This window comes from Anas acuta, chromosome 6, assembly GCF_963932015.1.
Source record: "Anas acuta chromosome 6, bAnaAcu1.1, whole genome shotgun sequence".
Classification (NCBI taxonomy): Eukaryota; Metazoa; Chordata; class Aves; order Anseriformes; family Anatidae; genus Anas; species Anas acuta.
In genome coordinates, this window is record NC_088984.1 from 29,373,905 (window position 1) to 29,399,285 (window position 25,381).

General features: G+C 53.3%; 1 protein-coding gene across 4 annotated transcripts in view; it reads right to left on the bottom strand.

The window, feature by feature from the left end:
* The window catches only part of SH3BP4 (SH3 domain binding protein 4), a 38,066-nt gene extending 16,004 nt beyond the window's left edge, over nucleotides 1-22,062 (bottom strand). The window contains exons 1-2 of one of the 4 annotated variants that reach the window (XM_068686220.1): nucleotides 21,938-22,062; nucleotides 1,081-1,293 (exon numbers count right to left, since the gene is read on the bottom strand). In XM_068686220.1, coding sequence (XP_068542321.1) covers nucleotides 1,081-1,198 — 118 coding nt within the window. In that variant the 5' untranslated portion in view covers nucleotides 1,199-1,293; nucleotides 21,938-22,062. Of the gene's footprint in view, nucleotides 1-1,080; nucleotides 1,294-4,876; nucleotides 5,144-5,293; nucleotides 5,432-7,704; nucleotides 7,855-21,937 lie in introns of those variants that run through there. The other 3 variants (XM_068686219.1, XM_068686221.1, XM_068686218.1) reach the window with 3 other exon arrangements.
* Nucleotides 22,063-25,381: the final 3,319 nt, after the last annotated feature.

Sequence of the window (25,381 nt, forward strand, 5' to 3'; positions counted from 1 at the left end):
TATATATAAACTCTGCACTGAAACTATTTTGCCACCCTGGCAGGAAGTGGCTGTTAATTTAGCTCTAACAGCCCGAGCTGTTTGCTGGAGAGAAGCATGGTGCAGGGCTACCTGCAGTTGCTCCCTGGGGATGCTCCTGGTCCTGTGGCCAGCCCACATGGTGCCATTGGTAAAAGCAATGTTTTTCTAGAAAGCAGCATCTCTCCTTGGTGCTTTGAAGAGGCTCCTCAGCTTGGGCCACTTAATCTTGCCAGGACCATGTTGTTTGAAGTGGTGATGCAAAGCCCCAGGACACGGTTTCACTTCTGCTGAAACCGCCCGCATCTGCAGAGCTGCCGGGAACACGCTCCCAAACGCTTCTTGAACTGCGGCCTTGAACGCCATGAGGCCTCCCCTCAGCCTGCTCTGCTCTGGGCTGGACAAACCAAGGGACCTCAGCCACTCCTCATATGTCTTGCCCTCTAGACCCTTCCCCATCTTTGTATCCCTCCTTTGGGCACTCTCCAATAGCTTTATGTCCTTTTTATGCTGTGATGCCCCAAACTGCGCACAGTGCTCAAGGGGAGGCAGCACCAGTGCAGAGCGGAGCGGGACAATCACTTCCCTCATGAGAATGAGTAATGAGTAATAGGATGTGAGTAATTCCTATTTTCATATTAAAAACAAACTAAAGTAAGAGCATTTGATGTTCTGGTCTCTTCTTGCCCCTTGTGCAAAAACAATCACTTTCGTGCATGTCTATTTTTAAAGACCCTCAGCACGTACTAACTTCTATCTCCACCTGGAGTTACTTCTTGGGATCCATCTAATTTCTCACTCATTTGAATGCAACTATTAGGCTAGGTAAAGTAAATAAAGCTTAAAAAAAACGACAAAAGGAAACAAAAGGATTACACAAACAATCCTTTTTCCCTGTTCTGGGGAAGGGAAAACAACCCTTGTTGTTTTTTGCAATTGCCTTGTCACTGGCTTCGTCTGGAGAAGCCATTTCTTCTCCTGCGTGTGACAAGGTGGCCCCAGGTCAATACGTGTCCCGTCCCGGGGGGCTGTGACCCCTGCTGGCCCACTGGGCCCCCGCACCTTTGACGTCGCACAGGCTGCTTTCCGAGAAGCCGTCGCTGAGGTCAATGAGCGTCCCCTCCGACTTGCAGCGCGGCAGGGCGCTGGAGTTGGCTGCCCGGATCCTCTGCGCCGCCATCTCGAGCCCGCCGAGACGCCCAGGGCTGGGAGCTGCTAGGTGGTCATGGCCTCTCTGCAGACCCCGCTGTCACCACAGTGCCCTGGGGAAGCAGCCTGCAGACAGAAACAAAGCCCAGCACGTTAGCAAAGCCTCCAGCTCTCAGCACAACACCCACACGGCGCACCTTGCAAGACGCGAGCTTAACACGTGCCACAGCTTCAGCCTCAGGCTGACTCAGGGCAGCTGCATCCTCCCTTTCCCATTTGTTTATCAAAAAAGCACTCCGGGGAAAAAGCCATAATCTCTCCGCACCTGCATGCCAACCCTTCAGTGCTGATTCAGGAGGACTTCCTCATATCAGAGAATCACAGAAGGATTTGATGAAGGTTGGAAGGGACCTCTGGAGGACACATGGTCCATCCCCCTGCTGAAGCAGCCTGCCCAGGACCATGTCCAGGGTCATATTGTCATATGCTTTAAGTCCCTGCTTTAAGAAGCTGCTCCCAAGGTGCCAGACAGATCTCACAAATATTGCACAGTCTGTGCACACCCCTTTGCAGCCCTTCTCCCAGCCCTCCCCAATGGGACTGTCCAGAGACACAGCCAGGCTGGGACAGCACCCACAAATGCAGACCTCTTCCTCTGCCACAAAGCCTCTTCTCCTCCACCACCTGGCTTCACACTGCCCTCCTCTTCCCTGATCTCTTATCTTTTCCCCGTTTCACACACATCTATCGGACCCAAAGTGTAAATGGATTTCAGGGTGCTTAGAGCAAGTACAGAAAGCACCTTGTCCTGCAAACAGCACAATGCTGCCCCAGGAGACTCCCTTACAAAGTCACCAAGCAACAAGACGATGACAAAAAGGCTGTGGCTGAGGTCTCAGGCAGTTTCTCTGAAAGCTGTGCTCTCCAGCAGGGCAGCACAGGGCAACACCAGCTGCCGAGCCATCACATGCAGCTCTGGGGCCATGCCCACGCCGCTGGCATCGCAGCTGGCCACGCGGAGGAGGTAATGGGGTGGCATTTCTACCCTCCTGCACGACTTGCGCAAGCCTGTGGAGCTGGTGGCTTATTAGAGTCACTCTCCTAAGTCACCTCAAAACCACATCCCTGTGTGCTGGCTCTGGTATCCCATAGATGCTAGCGGATCCTGAGCAGCAGAGGATGAGGCTAAGCCTTCCTCTCCGGTGGCTTCTTGCAGAGTTTCCAGGCTGGTAAGTGGGTACTTGCCAGAGATGCTTACTGCCATGGGATCTGGGGATTAACCCACGTGGCAGGAAGCTCCAGCAGCCACTTTTTTTTTTTTTTTTCCAGAAACACTTGCAAAAATACACTACAGGGTTAAACAGTGTGGAAGAACAGACACATGGCTGCATTAGAGCCAAGGGAAAAATTAACCCATTTCCTGCTGCCTGCAGAACATGCTGGCCCTCTGACCACAAACACGGTGGCTGATGCAAGCACTGGCAATCCCTCCGCTGGTGTCACCAGGGCTGCTCTGGAGCTTGGAGGGTGGCCAGGAAGGCCAGGAGCTACAGAGCACCACCAGCTCTGAACAGAAAGCCCTCCGCAATCAAAAGCTCTATCCAAACCCAAATTCCCTTCCTTGAGCTCAGCACCCCAAAGGGCTTTTAATCCCCTCCTAACATTGTTCTCCCTTCCTCCCCGCCCCATACAAGTTTTTTCCCTTGCTTGCAAACCAGATCAAGCAGAAAATAACTCCCAAACCCAAATTCCTCAGACGGTAGAGCTCTGCTGGGGATATGGAGATAAAGGAAACACGAAGGCAAGCAACCGCCGGGGCTGCAGCTGGCTGCTATTACACTAGTGGGCAGGGTGAGGAGAAGCAAGCCCGGAAGGACTCAGTGCCCTTTTCTGGAATGCAGAAAGAGGAAATTTGCATCCCAGGCGGGAGAGTCTGAGCAGGAGATACTCCAGCCTGCTCCAGACACTTCAGAAGCCATCCCGGGGCTGGTATGCCAGGAATGCAGTTGGGGTAAGGATGCAGGAGGCTCCAGACTGAAAGGAAAGGGAGAACTCTTGTGCAAACACTTTTTCCTCGGAGAAGAGTTGTTTGGGGTCCTGCTGGAGCACTCTGGAGGGAGAGGGGTTTGCACACCCTGGGTTCTGCCCCTGCAAACCCCACAGAAACTTGGTAGGGTCTTGTAGGGGTTCTGCTGCCGGGCTGCGGGGTTAAAGCCCTCTGGCTCCACACAGGCACAAACTGCAGCTCTAGATGTGCAGCATCATCGTCACAGAAACACCTAAACTGGCGAATTTTCCCCAATTTTAGCAATTCTCGCACACAATCCTCTTAAAAGCAAACAAAGAAAAGCCAGACTAAACAAATACTTTGACAGCCCAAAGGTTGTCCCTGCGTCGGGAGCACTGCACGAAGGCTTCTTGAGCAAGAAAGAAACCAGTCATAGATAAGTGGCTTTCCTGAGAATTAAAGTGTGAGCCATGAATACATTTTTAAATACCTGCTTGGTAGTCCAGTGCCAAATATTTTCAGTATCACCCACGAGCCTCGCAGTGCCTGGAATGTGCAGGGAGGGATGCTCCCCCTCCCCGCCTTCCCATAACCACTACATGGGAAGCTTTATGCTAAAGGGCTGTGCCAGATGTGATTGTGCGGAGAAACAGCTGGGAAAATAAGCCCTACATGCATCCCAAATCTCACAAGACAGCAAGAATGTACATTAAAAATGACTGATTACGAAAAGCCATTTCCTCTCCCTAATGCAGGATCTTGCTCTGGATGTAGCAACACACAGAAGGATGTGGGTGCACCCACCCCACTGCAATTTTTAGGGATTTTTTTTTTTTTTTTTAATGTTTTGGAGCTGACAGCTCCCAGGAGAGGAACAGGGCTGATTCTGAATGCAGAACCAGGACAAAACAAATCAGCAGGAATAAGCTTGCTCCTTCAAACCTGGACTGGGTGAGAATAAAAGGGGACAGGCGGGTGCTGGGTTGCTGTGGCACGAATTGTTTGGAAGTCACTTCTATAGCCAGGGCTGAGACACAATGGGCTGCAAACTCCTCTGAAAGCGCTTTAAATATAGAATAGGACAAAAAAAACAACACAGGTCCATCTGTTGTCCCACAGCAATAAACAGCATCCTTAATGAGTGGAGGAAAGGAAACGGGGGGCGAGTTAGTGAAGACCTTTTCCCCCTGTGTACGTCCTTGTCTGGCAGCATGCGGGGACGAGGCGAGGAGCCCAGTGCGACCACTTCGCCCTGTGCAAGCGAGGAAGATGATGGTACCTCAACACACACCCAGCTCCAAAGCCCCTGCATCCACTTTTCGTGCCAGTTTGCTTCTCCCAGAAGGGAAAGGCAAAAAAATCCAATGCCAACCACCAGCACAAAAATGAGCTTGCTTTCCCCGTGCACAGCTCCTTGTGCTGACATCCCACGGGGTGACAGCAGCTGCTGCCTCCTCCCCACCCTGCCCGCTGGATTTCTGCGCCCGGGGGACATCACGAGCCTCTGGACTCACATCCTGTGACTCACCCCTCTGAGAATCAACACGGCGGCTGGCGACAGCGACTCGCCGAGCAGACTCAGCTTTGCATCAGCCGGGGCTACAAATAAGTTTTGTCTGGTGGGGACAACACCCAGGCGGGACAGGCAAACACCAGACCCTCACCACGCTCCTCTCCTCACAGTTTCTCAGGGCTAATTACCTCCACGTGCTGTCCCCGGCCAGCAGGATCTCCCGGGTCTTGAATCAGAGCCATTTGGGGAATGCCTGCTCCCGGATCTCCCCCCTGTGGGACGTGGGGGCTCTGGTGGTGAGCGGGATGAGGAGTAGCATCGAGCCCCCAGTGGCAGCAGGGGACCAGGACCCAGGACGGGGAGACGCCGCTCCCTGCAGCGGATGCTGCTCCTCGTCGGGAGGGGTGGCTTAGCCCGGAAACCAAGCCCCAGCCCAGCCTGCTCCTGCTCCTCTGTGCTCTCCTCTCTTGCTTTTTATCCACCCCACAGACCCCGGCGCCCACCCTCCTGCCCAGCCCGGTCTGATAGTGGCACGATGGGGACAGCAGCAGCAAGCCCCATCCTCCCCCCCTGTTATAGCCCCGTCAGTCACACCAAGCCGATACCGGAGGGATTAAAGTCCACGTCCACCTCTGGCTGCACACCGCAGTTATTTCTGCCATCAGCTGAGCCTCCCCGGCTCGGCACCTCTGTTTAAGCCTTATTCTCATGCTGGATTGACAAAGAGGCCCGTATCTTATCTAGGGAATTTAATCACTGCTGAACTATGAAGCAAAGGCGTAGCACAGGCATCCCAGCCAGGCTAAACTGGATTAGTGCAGAAAAGCAATTTCGGGAAAAATCCTCATCGGCGGTCTAATCCCCACGTTTGCGGGCAGAGAAATACAATAACAGCTCGGAAGCACACAGAAGCCAAATCCTTGAGGGCAGGTAGCAGGATTTGCTCCCTGCCCAGGGGTGGCTTCCTGGGAGCATCCCCAGGCATGGGGCAAAACGCACAAGTCTGCTGAGAATTTTTGCTGATAAGAGGGAGGGTTTGCGGGGCTGCCTGGTACCAAGCACGGGGCTGGAGATGGAGCCAGGACCTTCCACGGGCAGCCAAACGAAGGGCAGCAGGCTGCCAAAGGGTGGTGGGGAGGATGCTGCACAAACTGCGGTGCTCGCAGGCGTGTTCTTCCTGGGTAATAATAAAAAGCCCATCAAATCCTTCACGGGAAAAAGTTTGGGGAACCTTCCCCCTCTGGCTGCACAGACCCCCAGAGAAGAAAGAGCTCATAATCCATTGCTCATCGTCCTCCCCCAGCTTCCCACACCAAAGCCAAGACCAACCCCAGTCACTTGCTGCTAATTATTTTTCCATTTACCTTTTATTTACCAAAGTCAAGATCCCCCTAGCTCTCCTAAAAAAAACAACAAATACAACAGAAGTGGTTCTGGAAGTTTTAAAACGCAGTCAGCATTATTTAAAGGCAAGTGAAGTTAACTCTTTGTAGCCAGAAATTAATTTTCCGTAACTACCCATGGAGCACGTTCATCCTAGGCAATAAATTCACCGAAAATGTTGCTTCTGTCACCACTACTGTAAGTATAGTGGACCTCCCCCTGGTGCCACCGCCACGGCAGCAGGGTCTGGCAGCCAGCACGCTGCAGTGAATCCCGGCTTCTTGCATGCTGCTGACCTTGGGCAGGAGTCCTGGGGGCAAAGCATCTCGCCCCCTGCCTGCCTGGCCTCTTCTGTAAGGCACTTTGAGCCCTGCTGGTAAGGAAGAGCTGCCTGCTGTTGTTTTTTCTCTAGAAGCCCGGCCCAAGCATCTCGGGCCACATACCCTGGTGATTCCCAAGTTTGTCACCTTTCTGTTACCTCCTCCTTCTGCTTTACCGCTTGTGTTTGCGCAGCCAATGCTTTCATCTTTCAAAAAAAAAAAAAACCAAAGACAAAAAACCCAACCAAAGATAAAACGCTCCTTAAGACAACACAAAACACAAGCTCTTTGTACCAGAAAGAACATGTTTGTCTGAACTCACGTACGCCCCGGAACAACTCCTGGGAGACGTGAGAGAAGAAAACGAGTTATTTCAGCAAACGAGAAGGGACTTGCAGGAACACGGGGACCTCCAGTCCCTCCCACGGTGCCCTCATCTCCCATGGGTTTGCTTCAGGTCCCACCCCGGGAGGCTGCGTGCAACACGGCACAAACCCTGCCCAGCCCCAGCGAGGAGGCTGCAGATCGCCTCTGACGTTCAGGTCCAGAAATAAGAAACTGGAACATTTGGAAAGAAAAAAAAAATATATATATATAGTTATCCGTGCCCACCCTGCTGATCGTGCTGATCCCACTTTGTGTGCCGAGCAGCAGGGGCTCGATGCTGGCAGCAGTGCTGGCCAGGGAGCACAGCCCGTGCCAAGCACTATGGAAAAATCCAGCCTGCAAGGACGGGACGGCAGGGAGCCAGAGGAACGGCAGGACGATGCTGCACACCCTCGTCTTCCTCCTCTCCTGAGGATGCTGGCATGCCGAGCGCCACAAGCTGCTCCCATTTAGGGCTCCTGCCGAGCACGGTGCTCTTTGCCAGCCCCAGCACGCAAAGGATGGGAATTTGGCACGTGCATGCAATTTGACTCACAGCTCTTGGGGGCACGGGGGGCACTGCAGGGGAAAAAAAATGTGATTATTGCTGAGCACGTGTTCCCCGTGTCTGCTGGCACCTAGGGAGAGGGAACCCGCTGCAGCCTCCCTAATGGGTGCGTTACCCTTTGCAAGTGAGGCAAGGAAGGACAGGAAAAGCTTCCTTTTATAGCAATGACTTTGGAGCACGAGTCTCATTGAAAGTCAGTGCTGGAGACGGAGATGCAAGCGGCTAAATACAGATCAGGTGTCTTTGGGGTAAGAGAGCTTTCCCTGCAGCGCCTGCCAAGCTCGGTCCCCAGCCCTACAGCTCCCCACCGCCTTTGCCATCCGTTCCCCGTGCAACCAGCCACCGAGCCAGGAGAAACCACTGCCCCAGCAATGCTCACCTCCGCTGCAGCATTCAGCAAGGGGACCGAAACGCCACCAAAGCCAGGTCAGGACGGCTGGGAGCTGACAGCAAACCCACCAAGAGGGCTTGCGAAACGCATCGCGCCACTGAGCGCTCCCGGCTTCCAGCCCCGACCCTGCAAACGCAAAGCACAAAGTCCAGCTCAGAGGGTGCTCAGCTTGGAGAGCGGCCCCCATGCAGCCTTGGGATGTTTTTTTTTCTGCCTAAATATCAGGCAGCGGCTCTGTGCTGGGCCTCTGGCACAGGCTGCCCAGAGCCTGGGGGGGCTCCTCCTTCAGGAGGCGCCGGGACCTGGGGCTGGGCACCCTGCTCGGGGTGGCCCTGCTGGAGCAGGGCTGGGGCGGGTGGGCAAATCAAACATCTTCCAAGGGAAAAGCACTTCCTAATTCAGGTGGGAAAGTCCTTGTTTTTGTTTTTTGTTTTGTTTGTTTCTTTGTTTTTTTTGTACAGATGCAGACGGAGCCACCTCCACCAGAGCAGGGAGGTTCTTCCAACCAAGTCCTCACGGGGACCATGTAGAGCATGAAAATCCCAAATCACACCCAGCGCAGAGCTCCTAGGGGTTAAACAGAGAAGCCACAAACCCCCATATAAAATCCCCAAAGGAAACGGGAGCCCAGGACGGTGCCTGTGAACGTGCAGAGCCGAGCAGCAAGGCAACGAAGCAGAGGCGGCTCCGGGAATCGCTGCTGCGAGGCACCAATTAGCAGCTTCAGCACGAAGCCACCCTCCCTATTTGCGCCCGGAGGACGTTTGCTGGGGCAGAGGAGGGCGAGGAGCCAGCACTTCAGGAGCACACCGGGTGCTGCCTCTTCGTAAGCACCCGGGCAACTTTCCCTGCCCTCCGCACCAGCTTCGTTACCTGCTTTCAGCTCGGCAGCATGGCAATTTGGGGCATGGTGTCCTTGCTTTGGAACAAAGAGACGGGTTTTGCTCGGTGCTGTTAGCAGCCAGCGGCTTTTGCAGGGGTCAGGAACAGCAGCAGCTCTTCCTCCCAGCCCTTGCAAGCCCCTTCGAGATCTTTGCAAGCCCCTCCGAGATCTTTGCAAGCCCCTCCGAGGTCTTCGCAAGTCCAAGAGCTCTGCCGGCGGCTGCAGCTCCTGAGGTTTGCTCAGAGCCAACAGCAAGGAACAATCGACCTTTCAGAAAAGGGGGAACTGATATTTGAGCCAGTCCGGGCCTCAGAACAAGCCAACACAGGGAACCTATGACAAAGGAGGAGTGAAACCCAGATTTCCAGAGGTGCAATCCAGCCACTGACTACAGGGAGATGCTTTTAAGGAAGAGACGGCCTTGTCTGTCAGCAGAAATCCCCTCTGTGGCTCACAATCTTTTATCTGATGCCTTAGAAGAGGAGGATGGTTGGCCCTGATGATCTTTGGGGTCTTTTTTTTCGTGTGGAAGAGATGCTCCTCACCGTTCCCCATGCAATCTCAGGGCAATGCTCAGAAAGAGCAGGCGAAGGGCAGCCAGAAACGTGCCTTCTGGCATAGGACATGACAAGGCAAGCAAGTGCACCCACAAAGTCACATCACTGTGCTGCCGTGGCCACCCTTTTAACCATGGCAGCAAGCTCATAAACTGAAATGTGGAAGCTTGAAGCACTGTGAAAGGCTTTCCTTGAGCCAAAAGCTCTGGAGATGAGCTAGCCCCTCACTTACACTCCCTCTTTTCCCCCAGGCCGATGCAGAGCCAACTCTGTGCAGCTCTCTGCCCACGTACCCAGCCAGGACATATCTCACAGGCTGAAAATCCATCCTGCGTGGTCCTCTGGACTTACCTGAGCTGCTGCACTTGAAAAGAAAAGGTTTTACTCAAGACCAGAGGTACCACATCCTAGGATGGCCCCACAGCAGCCCCCACGTAGAGGACGTTGTAAGCAGGTAGCCAGATTCAGCCCCAAAGTCAGCTGGGCTTGCCGCTGACCTATTTTGAGGAATCATTTGGGAACTTCCTTTGGGGAAAAAAATCAAAAAAAAAAAAAAAAAAGAGGGGTTTCATTCCCAGCTCACTGCCTCCACAGCCAGCACCTAGCAGCCAGCTCCTCACACTAATGAATAAAACCTCTTTGGATTATCATACAGGAGAACTCACTCGAGTGATGAGCTCGTGCAAAAGCTTAACCTTGATTTAATGTTCTTACACACCTTGTTGATTAGCCCAGGTACTGATCTGCTGGTGGATTACACGATGCTTTCAGCTATGCTGAAAATGCTGACAGGAGCCAAAATCTATCACAAGCCTGAATTAGGCAGAAACAAATGCAATCAGCACATTGCAATGAATTCCCTCAAAACAGCATTTTTAAGCACTCTGCCTCGGTAAACATTTCCCAGGCAGATTCCCCATGACACCTGGTTTTAAGCAGCTTAACCGTTTGCTGGAGCTGACAGTCTCTTGCATGAAAGCAAGGAAGAAAACACTCTGCTAAACCAGAATACAGGTTCCTGCTCCGTGCTTGACTCAACCCTGGCCCGTGATCCCGTGCTGAAAAGCTCATTCAGAGCAGTAAGATGCCTGGAAAGCAGCCCCACAGCTCGTTCTGCCATTCCTCTGAAGGGCAGGCATGCAGCCCGAGGTGGAAGAACTAGATGTGAGGGCAGGCATCTGCTCAGACCCAGGGCGAGGATTAGGATGTGCTGCAAAAAGCTGTGAGCTGTCCGTACTTCTGCTAACGTGGTCCATGTTGCTTGTCCTGTGCTTTCTCCTCTCAGTGGCTGCGTGGTAAATTCGCACCAGGAAGGCCTTCTTCTCCCTGCTTCTTCCTGCTGAGGAGCAGAGGCTGTTAAACACCCCTCTCAGCCCTGTTCTTTCAATTTAATCTCATCTACAATTCCAGCGAGTCGCATACCTGTCCAGGAAAGCACTGCTGGTTCAATCCCGAGCGTGCTTTCAACACCAGGCTCATTACATGGGCACAAAAGACCACGTGGCTGGCTTCAGGTGGATTTCAGCAGCTGAGTTCTTACCTTAATTTAGATTAGAGCTCATCCACGCACGGCATTTTAACCAACAAAGCTTCCCAGGTGCAGACACAAGCTCTGTCAGCCAGCAGGTTTAAGATAAGCCAAAACAACCCTCTGTTTATGCAACAGAAGAGCAAATACCATGGCTTCTTGAAATCATTTAATTACAGTTATCCCTTAAATGAAAACCTTGCGAAACTGCACGGAGGCTTTAGGCAACCTGCAAATTAACCGGGGGGGAGCACAACCCAGGGGTCAGGGATGCCAGATACAATCTGATCAGCGCCTCAAAGCACTTCCATAACATCAATAGTACCATGAGGGGGGAAAAAAAAAAAAAAGTAATAATAACACAACCCACACCCCTGTGCATCAGAGTTTGCTGTTTCAGTCGCGTCAGGTAAAAGCTGTTTGATCTCATCATCGGAGGTCAGATAGCTGATAAGAAACCAATTTCATTATATTCAGACCAGAGCATTTCTGGAAGGGTTCATCTGCAAAGAAAGGTACACACTTTGAAGTGTTAAAATTTTGTTTTAGTTGAAACGCACCAGGCCCCTGCCTGGCTGCTCTCAAAGCGCTCGAAATTAATGTGGTATGAAATGACACTGCAGGTCCATCCCATGCAACTTCTTGGCGTGCAATGTGAAAGCCGTGCTGCTTCTCCATGCTGGGATGTAGCCTCCAGCAGCCCCCCTCCTCTGGGGTGAGGCATTTTGGGGGAGGAAGCCTGTCTTTAGCAGGATATTCAGGCACAGAAATAACCATTTCCAAACATTTGGCAACACACTCAAAAACTCTCTCGCTCCTGGACGAAGCAGGGCTGAATCTTGGACATGATCTTTACAGCGTTAGTCAGTGGGCAAAATTAAAACAGCACCTGAAAGGCATGGGAAGCCCGTGAAGGCTTTTCCCCACTTAAAGAAGCATTTCTGAAGGACAAGTTATTCACTCGTTGCTTTCTCAGAAAAGACAGCCCCAGGCAAGGCTGGAAGATGTTCCTGCCCTCACTCCTCATCTGCTGCTTGCCATCGGCGCGAGGAAAGCCGCCCAAGACGCGAGGCTGCAAGCAACCTGGGCAAGCTGCTCGCAGCTCCCCTGCTCGAGCCTGAAAGCGGAGCGCTAAATTTATCCCCGCTGAGATTTCTATGGTAACAGACTACACCGTCAAATTTCAGATTATTGCGGCTTGAAGTAGGGGTGAAGTAGAGTTAACAGACTCTGGCGTGGTACAGGGTTGTCTGAAGCCAACACAAAAGCACCCATATTTGAGAAAAAAACAGACAAAGCTGTTACTGACAGCCATCCCGTGGGATGCAGAAAACCCAATTCTCGTCCTTTGTCTCTGGAGGAACGCCTTATTTTAGAAACTAACGGTTACAATTGGTTAAAAAAAAGTAATGAACATACTTATGGATAGATAACTTCCTTGTGTCAATTGAGCAATGGTCATTTGCAGTGAAGAACTTACTCCGTTGATTGATTTTTAAGGAAAGCAACTCCAGTCCAAGCAGTGCAGTGCTAGCTCTGCTTCACAGCTGCTTTAATACCCATTGCTGTATTTGTATTTTAACTGTAGCTCCCTATTTAAGGCTCCCTATCTATGGGTTGGGATCTAGGAGCAGGCTGAATTCTGGCAACAGGCTCTTGGCTAGAGATGACAACATGCAGGTGCAACAAACATGCCATGACACCATCCATGGCCGTCTTTACCAACTGACCTACACAACCGGAGCTACGACAGGGTGTTAAGGCTAACGTGGCCATTAATTACTCCCTTTCCTGAGCTGCAAGGAGCTGCTGCAGCCCTCTGGTCACACCAAAGTCCCCTCAACAACAACAAAATAATAATAAAATGCATCAGAGCACCCAGACACAGACAGGCAGAATTAGATATGCTCTTGATGGAAAAACTGAGCCTCTATATCAAACCAATGCAGAGAGACTTAATCTCTTTTTTTTTTTTTTTCCCTAATCAAAACTTATTTGAAGTAACACATAAAAGACGTGAAAACAAAGGCACGGCTGATGCACTAGGACAGTTTTATATTTAGAAGAACGACACAAGTACTCGATCAACAGAAAAGAAACAGAAACTTCCTTCTTACACTGACCAGAAGGGAAAAAGAAAAACAAAAGGAAGGCAACTTCCACCACCATTTACAACCTTGCCAGCTCTGCTTTTACACGGAATTCAGCTGGGTTTTCCATGTGCAATCCCAGTAAACTACATTTACAGCTCACAGAGCCCTGATGACGAACATCAACTGAAACACTGTGTGCATTCACCAGAGAGCAAGCATTTTTCAAATTTAGGGTTTACTACTGCCAGCTCTGTTTTCAAAAGGGTAACTAACAATGTTTTAGTAATTCAACATAAAATAAATATACCGAGGTATTCAAAAAAGCCATTTCTAAGTCTTACAGACCGGAGTCTTACTACAGAAGAAGTATAATAAATGAATGCTTTATTCATTTAAGAGGTATTAGTTCAGAAGTCAAAGACTTGCTCAGCTAGATATCTGATCATCAGCTAGACCTCATTCTAAATTTCTCCAACATAACTTGCATTTTTGTGGTGAAAAAGGCGTAAAAAATGACTTTTTTTCATGATGCTGAAAGGCAAAAGGGAGGAAGAAGTGCTTGCAGCACTATATAGGAATTTTAACAGTTGGGTGTATACCTCTGGGTCCAAGTGATTCCCCCATAACCCATTCACAGACAGAAGACTGGGGACCCCAGCCCTTCCCAAGCGACTCACTTCACCCTGCACAAACACCTCCACCTTCCCCACAAGCTACCCAAGGCACCAGAGGAAGAAGCAACCCTGAAAGTGCTGGGGGGATGAGGGATGAGCAGGGACCTCTCTTGATCCCAAGAGAGCATGCAAAGAAAAAACATACAGGTGATTTCCTATTGCTCTGCCAGGCTCGGGACTGTCCTGCATTGGAAGAAATTCACATTACCAGGCAGATTTTCAGATGGATCCATCCAATTCATACAGACAACAGCCCAGGTCACCAAGTCCAACCATCACCTTACACTACCAAGTCCACTACAACCACACCTCTCTTAAACACCTCCAGGGACGGGGACTCCGCCACCTCACTGGACCAGCCTGTCCCAATATTGACCACCCTGTCCATGCAGAAATTCTTCCTGACATCTAGCTTAAACCTTTCCTGGTGCAATTTGAGGTGTCCTCATATCCTCTGAGAAAAGAGACACCTCCTTGCTACAGCCTCCTTTTCCCCAGACTCCGCAGCCCCAACAACTCCTGTTTTCCTACATGCTGTCCCCAAGCCTCAGCCAGGACAGGGCCGGGTACTGGTGGGTGCTGCTCCAACCCAGAGCAGTCAGGTTGCTGTCAAAGCCACTAATCTCGCTGAAACCAGCCGGTTTGTGTCCGACACACGGGCCAGAAGCCTGTCCTACAGCAGGACGGCTGTGTGCGTGCAGCCCTCCCTCTCCCCTCCCGGCGGAGCGGCGCGGCCCAGGCCCAGGCCCAGCTTTATCTGAGGCGTGACTAAGAATAGCTCTGGCCGGTGTGGAGCCCCTAGAAGAGAATGGCCTGGGTCTCTGCCAGAGAGCACGTTTCCTCTGCTGCTGAGCCTACGGCCAGCCACATACAAGGCAAACACGGAGCAGAGGCTGCCTCAACACAGGCTGGGCCAGGCTTACTCAAATCCCACCACCCCATCCCTATGGTCTGCAGGGCACTGTCTTCTTTAACCATCTGGGCAGAGCACACCCTCGGTAAATTTGTGGAAGCCACAGAACTCAGGGAAGTGGCAGATTGACCAGAGGGCCATGCAGCCATCCAAAGGGACCTGGATGCACCATCCCACAGTGCCCAGCACCAGGTAGAGAGGCCCTGGGCACAGCCTGGAGCCCAGGAGGCTCCCTCTGAGCACCAGGCAGCACTGCTGTGCTGGGCGGGTGCCGCAGCCCTGGCACAGGCTGCCCAGAGCCTGGGGGGGCTCCTCCTTGGGGAGCTTCAGGAGGTGCTGGGACGTGGGGCTGGGCACCCTGCTCGGGGTGGCCCTGCTGGAGCAGGTTTGGGATGCGTGGACCTGGGGGTCTCTGCAGTTAGGCACCGCAGCACTCATGTTTCGAGTAAGCACCCCAGCGGAGCAGGGCGGCCGAGCAGCCACCAGCAGCAAGCCACACCAGTATTTCTTCCCCTCCGTCTCAGGCTCTCCCACAGCAGAGCGAGCAAAAACAAAGGAACGGGAGGAATCAAAACCCCAGCCCCTCCTCGACATGCACGCCCAGGAGCCGTAAGCAGGATTTGCACCTGGCAGCAGAAACCCATCTCTGGCTACATGCAGGGAATTACCTCCTGCCCTGCTTTCGCAAGCTAAATTGCCTAAAGCAGCATTAAGCCAGGAACCACCTGCCCTTTTCAAAAGCAAAACACCTCCCCTACCCCCTCCGAGCGAGCAGACCATCTGATGTAGCCCTGGCATCGCTGCTTTCCATTCACAATTCACTAAAAATTAGGCCAAACTGCAGAGATTTTTATTCCTTTTATCTTGCCTGCCTGTAGGGCGAACAGGACACCGTGACATTTTTTCCCCCTGAATATGTTTCTGAAGTGACTTTGGAGCCCATTTTTCGTGGCATGGGCTCCGCAACTGCAGAGACCGGGGTTTGACCCTGGGATCAGAGTGCCCCTGGGCAATGCCAGTGCTCTGTGCCTCAGTTTCCCCCTCAGCACAGCAAGCCCGGAGCTATCAGCCAGACCTCAAACCCTTCAGGACATGCAGCTCTGCAGGCAAGGGCCACCTCTGCAGCCCGTTTAAGCTGCAGGAGGCATCGCTGCCTCGCTGCATTGGGGCTTCCCACCATGGCCAGGCAGCAGGAAATGTGGCAGCAGCAGTAGGATGGCAAGCAGCTTTCCCCAGGGATGTTTGTAACATGAGATTAACTCCTCTCCCCATCACATTTAAAACAGAGGTCAACACACCAAGGTAAGGCTGGGACAGAAAGGTCACCCCTGCTGCAGGGAAAACACAGAGGGGGTTAAATGCTTGCCCTCCTCCCCAAATCTCTGTTGTAGGGCCCTGCATTCCTCTGCTCCAACAGCGTGCTGGGCTAAAGCTTTTTGCTCACTGTTTCCATGCCTGGCCATGTCCTGCATCCTGAACTTGGTTCACATTTTAACAGCTCCTATTAATAGGTAGAGCAGGAGAGGCACCAGCTGCTCTGTCCAGTCGCCCTGCTGTGCTCAGCAAGCTTGAGCCCCCCAAATTCATTTCTCCCCCATCTCTTTGGTGGGCAAGGTGCTAACATCAGGTGAAAAGAAGAAAAAAAAAAAAAAGCCCCCCAAAAAAGCCTTGCTCACCCACTAGCTGCAGCAGAGGCCAACACTGTCAGTGACCTTCAAACCCCTTGAGTTCAAGGGATCTCAGCTGCAGGTTTGCAAGAGGAGCTCTTTCAACCAGGTAATTTGGGGCAGCAGTGAGGACATTCTCACTCACCACCGCAAGGCTGTGGCATTGCATCGGCTGCAATGACAATCCTGTCTGCATCTCACTAGAAGCCCTCTGGGTCTCTGTTAATGCTTACACGCTCCCTGGAAAACATTTCCTCTTTGCTGCAGGTATCACAGTGCTGGGAAAGCAGCGGCAGCAGAAACCCATTGCCCATCCCACCAGCTCCGTGTCGGAGCCCACAGCACAACCCCGAAGAGCTTGAAGGAGGCCGCCCCCCTCCCCAGGGTAGAGCTGTGACCTCGTTTCGTGGGATTTAACGAAGCACTGCAGGAGTCCAGATGGACTGTCTGGCTAATTGAGTTAATTAAAGCGTTTTCTGCAGTGATTAACTTTCAGGAACAGGGCTCTGCGTTACGCATTTTGGAAAGGCTCCTTGTGAGCAGCTCGGGCACTCTCCAGGGAGCACCGGCCACACCTCAGCAGCAGCATGAGGCAGGAGAACAATTACTTGGAAACTCTTACTGATCGCACTGAGCTGTTTCTCAGTAGTGTTTTCGGACTCCGAGCAGCTAATAAAAAAAATAAAAAATCCATTTGTTTTTTACTACCAGGCTGGCTGAACAGGATGTAGAAAACGCAAGGCTGTGCATGCAGCGGCCGTGCGAACACGTAGGCTGCACGAGGGCTGCCCAGCGGGCCTTTTTTTCTGGGATGGAGACTTCTCTAGAAGACACACAGGAAGGCTGTAGCAGATGTGGGAAGAGATCTGTCGCCCACGTCCCGGTCCTAGGGCATCTTTCCCCCGTCCCAGCCTACAGCAGGCGCGATAAGCCCCGGGAACTGAGCAACGCTGCCCGTAACTCGCAGGACGATAAGCTGGTCAAGGCCAGAGCCGGCAGAACACAAACAGGCCACCCTGCACAGAGACGTTTTGCTGACGGAGGTAATCGCCATCTCCCAGGGACAGTAAATACTTTGTCTGCCCGCAGCCCCTGCCTGGAGATAACCAAGCAACGCTCACAATGGCCAGAAGAAAGGCTTGCTTTGTGGCCGCCGTGTTTTTCTCCTGGATGAGACCAGCTGCCACAAAGCTCTGAGACGGAGCCGCGTCCCGGAAAGCTGGTATCGAAAAATCCGTCTCCAAAGAAAGCCCCAGGAAAGCCAGGGGAGGTTTGGGTTAGATTTAAGGAACAAATTTTTCGCTCTGAGGGCGGCGAGGCCCTGTCCCAGGCTGCCCCGAGGAGCTGTGGGTGCCCCATCCCTGGCAGTGCCCAAGGCCAGGCTGGATGGGGCCTGCTCTGCTTGAGGGGTGGCACTGGGGGGGCTTTGAGGTCCCTGCCAACCCAAACCTTCCTGTGATTCTGTGAAAAAGGAAAGCAGAAAAAAAGAAAAAGAAAGGAGAGCAGCCTAAAGTACATAGCATCAGAAAAGCAAACTCAGACACGGAGCACCATGGGCATCCCCTGCAGCTGTGTTTTCCAATGCGGGACTTTCCACCCTCCCCAGGGGATGTCGGTGGAAGGGACCCCAGCGGATCCAAACCCCAGCCACCGAGGATACAGCTGCAAGGAGGCTGCTGTGACCAACACAGCCTGCTCAGGATACAGCCACGCAGCCAGTGCTGAACCTCTTCCCAGTGGGAACATCAGGAAAATCGCCCTGTGGCAGCGCTCCGGTAGCTGGGCTCTGCAGCTGAAGGGGGAGACAGCCACACAGAAGTGTATTTAAACCCAGCGGGATTCAGGTGAAGAGCTCAGGGATGCGCCTCCTGATCTTTGCTTTTTTTTTTCTCCATAATTTCAAACCCAATGAACAGCAAAGAACAGGCTGTTTGCAGACCAGGTGTGTTACGAACTGTTCCCTGAGCTTTCCTGCGGACTTCAGTAGCTCCACCTGTACCACAGGCACGGCCACACACACACAAAAAAAGCTCTCACAAGGGCAGAAGGCAGCACGGAGGGTTTTGGGGTCGGAGACGCAGCGCCTGCTGTTCAGGGGGAGAGAACAGTAATTCCCAGGGCTCAGCACCCGGCTGGGAAACACTGCTTGACCAGGCTGCAAGCAACCCCACCCTGGTACAGCTAATCTGATCGCAGGTTTTCAATGCTGCCGTCAGGATGCAATGGGCTGGGGAGGGAGGCTGGCGAGAGGGAAAGAAAGAGAGGAAATGCCACAGATGTGAGGACGCTTTTTCTGGCCAGGCAAAGCCTTGTTTTGTTTTCCTCCCTTAAGTTAGCTGCCATTTTCTGCAAGCTGGATCGGTTACAAAAAAAAGAAAGTTTCTCTTTGTTTAATTACAGCTCTCGGAGCCTGGTGCCCAAGAGACCCAGCTCACAGACCCAGCGTCCCCGCTGCCTGCTCTGGGCATGGACGTGAACAAAGAAATCGGCACGGCCGCCGGAGTTAAACTTGAATGTCTCCCACAAACACATGACTCGAGCTCGGCACTGACAAAGACTATTTTTACTCCCAAAGGCAACTCGGCAGACGTCGCTGCTCCCGACTGCCAGCGCTCAGTGACAGCAGAGGCTTCTCCAGGACCGCACGCCACCGCTTTCCGCTGCCCATCCCCAATTTGCAGAGGTCTCAGACAGAAGATCCAGACTAAACTCACCCTGGGTAAGTCCTTCAGACCCATCACGAGTGGCTGCAGTGGCGAGGAGGCATGCGGGACCTGAAAGACTTTGGTCTCAATTCCCTGCAGGACCACCGCTTTGGTGTCCAAATTTCTGCTCATTTCACTCCGTCCCCCCATCCTGTACCCAAGCTAAGTGGGTTTTGTCCTAAAACCTCACACACTGCCTCTTGCCATGCAGTGCACAGTGCACATAACTCTTTTACACAAAGTACCCCTTGAGCCGCTTCTCTCCCCCTGTTCCTTCACAGGGCTGCCAGACACACGTGTTCCCATCCCACTAATTTTCACCCGAGCGCCTGGCTGATGAAGGAACAGGAGAGATGAAAACAATGACTCAGCCACCTTCCACGTTTGGATTTTAATGTACAAAGCTTGGAGGCTACAAAGTTATGTTCCCATCCATCATCCCCGTCTGCTCACGGAGATGAAGCGCGTCACCCGACCTCGGCCCCGAGAGCAGCAGCAGACAGCACCCTGCACGCGTGGGCTCTGCTGCGGGGTGCAGAGCAATGCCTCCGCTGGGGGCTGGGTAGAGCCGAGCACCTTCAGGCAGGAGTGCACAGAAATATTCAGCCCTAGGACTCCCCTAGGGCTCGCCACGCTGAGGGCAGGATGGCAGACACCTCGCCTCCACGAACAGCGGGACTGCAGCCGGCAAGGGCTGGGAATGCTGCTCGCAGCTCAGCGCCTGATGTCTCCTCCCAGCAGCTGATGCTGTCCTTATTAAAGCCCCTGGGGCAGGGCAGAGCGAACCTGGCTCCAAAAGGAGCACCTGCAGGTGTCGCAGGGCACCCCACGGTCACTGTCCTTGTGCTCCGTGTGGACCCATGACGGCTGGGTCCTGCGCCACTTTCAACCAACACACCCAAAATGTGAACCTTCCTTCACACAGAGGAAACACAAATCCAAGGGCTGGAGACTTGGAAGTCTTACAGCAAGCTCTTTGACCCATTAAAGACCAAACCCCGTCCTGGGAACGCTTCCAACACGCGCAGCGGAGCTTGGCAGCAGCTCCCAAAAACCGCGGGGACAGCGGGGTGCTCCCAGCCCCGGCGAGTACCCTGCCAGACCAAGCCAAGAAGCAAACCCAAACCATTCACAGGCACACAAACAGGAACAAAAAAAAACCAACAGAAAAAATAAAGGGGAGTGCTCCTTCGTTTTCCTGTTCCCCTGAGCCATGGGGTATGCCCCCTTCCGTACTCTCACGCTTCCCTTTCTGAGTCCACGGGAGCCGAAACACGCTGCCATCACTTGACTCCCAGCGCTGGGGCTTGCGGTGTTTGGTATTTTTCATCAAGCCCAAACCACATAAAAAGCCAGCAACTCTTTTGAAAGAGCAGGCAGGCAATTCACCGGCTCCTTGCCTCCACTACGGGCAGGCAGGGTTTGGCTGCAAAAAATAAATCACAGTTTGAGAGTCCTCTAAGGGAGACAGAGTTGTTACAGGGATGCATTTGATGTGAGCAACGTGTATGTGACATCCAAGGGCCACTGGAAGAAATTAAGGAGCCCAAACTGGTATGAAGACAAATGCCACAGGTGTCTTTCACATCCTTGGGAATTAGCTCTCAATCAGCGTGGCTGTGGTGCTACCAGGACATCAGGTGGACATGAAACAAAGGCCAGATCCTCCCATCCCAGCTGCTGGGAGCGAGGCTTTGCCTCGTTCAGAAAGCCTGGCTCCCTGCTGGGAGGGAAGGAGCTCATCAGGACATGTGTGTGCCCGCTGAGGGACCTGCTGGACTCACCCAAAGAAAGTCACAGGCCCTGCAAGTGCCTTTTATTCTTTGGTTTTTCTTTTCAAAGCAGCATTTCTGGCCACAAAGCGAGCTCAGGCTGCGATTCGCACTTCTGAATTTCACAAACCCCGCTCCCAGGCAAACAACTTTTAAAAGCTGCGCGTCCTCTGCCAGAGCAGCAAACCTCCGGCCCGCTCGGCATCCCTCCTGCGCCACCTGCAAAGCTCAGGCGTTTTCGGAACGGCCTTGGGAAAGCAGAGGAAGCACGGCTGGGAGACCCGGAGGCCGAGTTACCTGCATTTATTTCAGCTCCCCTCGAGGGCAGCTGCCTTAAGAAATCCACCCACCAAAGCCGAACGCAAGGCAACTTTCAGCCCTCTTCAAAAATAAGGAGAATAAGCGGGATGCAAATTTCCCTTTCTATCCTGACCTCTCCAGCTGCTCGCTTCCTCGCGCAGACAGGCTTCTGGATGAAAAGCTTCTCGCCGTATTTAAATGTTTTTCTCATTAAAAAAAAAAAAAAAAGCAGTTTCTAAACCACCTCCTTAGCATAGATACAAGCTCTTCAGAGCAACCCCACCAGGCTAAAATAAATATTTTGTTTCACAAATGGTTTTCTTCTCATTAAAACGAAAACATAATTACCGTGCCAAGCGCAGAGGCGAGGAATGGCTGTGCTCACCCCGCGAGGCACCGCGCTGGTGCCCTGCTCATCGCTCGGGTCCCTTCCCCAGCCCGCTCACGGCTATTTTGGGGAGCTGACGGCCGTGCCACAACCCCCCCCACGCTGCGTGGGGCTTGCACGCTGTGCTACGCTTGCACACGCACGTGCACACCTGCATGGTGCTTCATATGTGTGCCGTGCACATTCACGCTGGGCACACACAGCGTGCACAAACACCGCTTGTGCACGCGTGTGCTTCCAGAGTACACACTTACACTGCACACAGACGCACTTTGCACACACAGTTGCACGGCACCGCGTTGCACACGCACATTGCACGCTGCACATTGCCACGGCACCCCCATGCACACCGAGGGTTGCACGCACACACAGAGCGTTGCACACGCAGCATGCACCCTTGCATAGCATCGCATGCACTCACTCGCGGGGCGTTGCACACTCACGGCGTTGCACGCTCACAGCGTTGCACACTCACACGGCGTTACACACTCACCCAGCATTACCCCCACGGCGTTGCACCCTTTGCATGGCATTGCTCGCTCTCTCACGGCGCTGCCCGCTCTCCCACACCCTTGCACACCCCCCCCGTTGCACACCCGCCGCCGTTGCACGCCCAGACCCGCAGCACTCCCCCCTCGCCGCCCTCCCGGCGCCGCCGCAAACTTTTCCCCGGCGGAGCGGAGCCCCCAGCGGGGCGGGGGGGGGACCCACGCTGCTGCCCCGTAAGCCCCTGGCTCTCACCTGCGAGCAGGCGGCAGCAGATCCCCTCCGATCCCCGCTGATCCCCTCCGGTCCCCGATGCTCCCCGCGGGTCCCGGTGCTGCCCGCTCCCGGTGCCCGCTCCCCGCCGCCACCGACCCGCGCGCGCGCCCCACGCCCCGCCCCCGGCGATGACGTCACGGGGCGGGACCGCCGGACCCAGCACCGGGCGGCCCCCGGGGGCGGGAGTGTGCAAGGGGAAGGGGGGGGTGCAAGGGGGCATCGTGCAAAGTGGGGGTGTGCAAGGGGTTCTCGTGCAAAATGGGCATGTGCAAGGGGTGTGGGAGCTCCTCGTGCAAGGGGGCCTCGTGCAAAATGGGCACGTGCAATGGGGGTGGGAGCCCCTCGTGCAACACAGGTGTGTGCAAGGGGTGTGAAAGTGCCTTGTGCAAGTGGTCATCAAAAAGGGTGTGTGCAAGGGGCGGGGGAGTCATGTGTGCAAGGGGTCCTCGTGCAAAATGGGCATGTGCAAGGGGTGTGGGAGCGCCTTGTGCAAAACAGGTGTGTGCAAGGGGCATGGGAGCCCCTCGTGCAAGGGGCAGACCTTGCACAATGCAAGCCAGCACGGGGGCTGTGTGAGCGAGCCCTTGTGCAAAGGGATGCCACCCAGCAGCAGTACAAACAGCCACTCAGTGCAGCTTTTTTGCTTTTTTATTTTTTATTTTTTTTTTTGCATTTCCAATATTTTGGTTAAGCAAGCGAAGTGGCAAAGCCCAGCCTGTCACCCAGCCCCGTGCTCCCCGCCGCACCCTGGCTTCCTCAAGCCATTGAGAAAATCCGTGGCAGGTTTGCACTTTGCAACCCCTCACTTGTGTCTTACCCCTGCTGCGGGAAGCTGGCCCGCACCTGGAGTCGCAGCCTCCAAGGATGTCAATTCCTGCACCAGGGAGAAAATACAAAGAGGAAAATGCTAAATGGAAATCAAACCTTTAATCTTAATAAAGCAATGAGTTGTGCAATGTGAGTGTTTTTCTCCTAAGTGGAGCATTTCCACTGAGGGTTTCTGGAGTTAACTACAGTTCAGGAAGGTGGATGTGAAGCCTGAAATGGCTCCAGCCCCCAGGCAGCGAGCCAAAGGCAAAAATGCATGAAAAAAATACTGGACTAACGAAATATTCGCTACCAGACCCATCAAACACAAGACTAAAGGAACAAGGGTGCTGCTTTAGGGAAAAATGGCATCATCGGCAGCCAATGCAGCAGGCTGGGGATGGAAGCAGTGCACAGCGAGTGCTGGTGGCCACAGAAACCCTCGCAGGCAGCTGGGCCGTCCCGTGTGGAAGTTCCCTTGGGAAAAGCAGGAGAGCACGAAGCCGCAGGACATCCAGGAGGAGGCACAGCCACTGCGAGCCGAGCCGCCGCTCCTCCTACCTCCCCCTTGTTTTTTCCTGGGGAGAATGGGGACCCTGCTCGCTGCAATGATTAAATTTCCTCTTCCTGGGGCTGGCTCCTCCTGCGCCCAGGCTTCCAGCAGGACGCGGTGTTTCGCCATTTCGCCGGCTACTGGACGCAGACGAGACGAGCTGTGTAACCACTTCAAAGTTACCTTGGGAGCTAATTTCTCTGGCACTGTTTTGGTAGGTTTGGGTTTATCAAAGGAAAGCTCCCTGGAGCTGGAAAGCCCGGTTCTCTAATTGCAATGGGGCATTTTGATCTGGCTTTCTGGTGGAAACATTTCAGGTGGCTCCAAAGTCCTCCTGTCCCACTGACTCCCGTCCCCTCTGCTTCTGCACCTGCCGCGTGAAAACTCTCATTAACAGCATTACTGGAGCTGCTGGCTTATTAAGTAATCTCTTTGGCATCTTCCAGTGATTTCACAGGATGAGGCCATGGTGCTTGGTTAGATGAACTCCTGATCATCGGGTTGTGCACAGCCACAGCCTGGCACACGCCACAGGTGGCAGCCATCGTGGCATCATCTGGGGAGCTGCTCCCAAAAGTCGCTGTTCAGCCTCTCCTTTATCGATGCCCTAGCTGCTTGGTATCTTTCTAAACTGACCCCGTAGCGAACCAGTGCTGTGTTTTCTCGAGTAAAATAACTTTATTTGCATTTATATCCCGGTGATATCGAAGCATGGCATCCTCTTAGTCAGACTTGGTATCTCTCTGGTACTTTAAGGTCCAAAATGACTCGTCTCACTGAATGATTTCCTTATTGGGAATACTGAAGGACTGAATCTCACTATCAAAATAAGCTCCTGTCCCAAGCAGCTGACATTTCACATAATTTATTGCCCTGCTTTTAAACGAGTTAGTCTGTGTCAGGGGAAAATCACACTGTCCTCTGCAGTCCCCAACAAAGTCTGAATGTACTCGTTCTGTCTCTCTTCCAAGCCCCAGTTCATTCTCACTCGTTTTAGTAATTTACTGAATAGCTAAATTATTCTGCCATCCTGAGAAATGACTGTGGGGATCTCTGGATCATCTCAGGACAGAGATAAAAGATGCCTTGAGCAGCTTTGGGGGCAAAAGCGTCTTTTCAGATGAGCTGTTTTTTGGGATGGAGGAGGCTTACGTGCATCACTCAGCAGCCTCGTGATCTTTCTGTGGTAAACCCAAATCTCCAGGCGGCAAAATGTCAAACAGAAATGGACTTAAAACTGTCTGCTTAATTGAAAACAGGCAATTCATGCATGTCAAACTCTGCCCGTCCTGGGATCGGGAAGCTGCTTCCCCTCTCTGAGGAGGCACACAACAGAGCAAACCCGTTGCTGGTGGGAAGGCCTGGCTGAGACGGGGCTGGAGACCAGCCCCAGAAACCTTGGTTCCCACAAGCACACCTGTAAAACACCACTCGTGATTCTCGTCCCTGCCTCTACCTCTTTTTGTGAGGTGCAGACAAAGCTCGGTCCCTCAGGGGCTGTGGGGCTCGGTACTCGTTTGTAGGCCTGGTGCTGCAGACAGTAGGGACCTAAATCAGAGGGGATGGAAGCAGAGGCTCCCACCAGCATCCTTCAGAGAATCAGGGAATGGTTTCGGCTGGAAGGGACCTCAAAGCCCCCCCAGTGCCACCCCTCAAGCAGAGCAGGCCCCATCCAGCCTGGCCTTGGGCACTGCCAGGGATGGGGCACCCACGGCTCCTCAGGGCAGCCTGGGACAGGGCCTCGCCGCCCTCATTGTGAAGAATTTCTTCCATAAAACTAATCTAAACCTCCCTTCTTTTTTTTTAAAGCCATTACCTTGTCCTATCACCACATTCCTTAATAAAGGGTCCCTCCCCAGCTCTCCTGTATCCCCTTTAAGCACTGAAAGGCCACTACAAGGTCTCCCCAGAGCCTTCTCCTCCCCATGCTGACCCCCCAGCTCCCTCAGCCTGGCTCTGTAGGAGAGGTGCTCCAGCCTCTGCCCATCCTCGTGGCCTCCCCTGCTCCCACAGCCCCACGTCCCGCTGGTGCTGGGGACCCCAGAGCCATCCAGTGCTTTGCA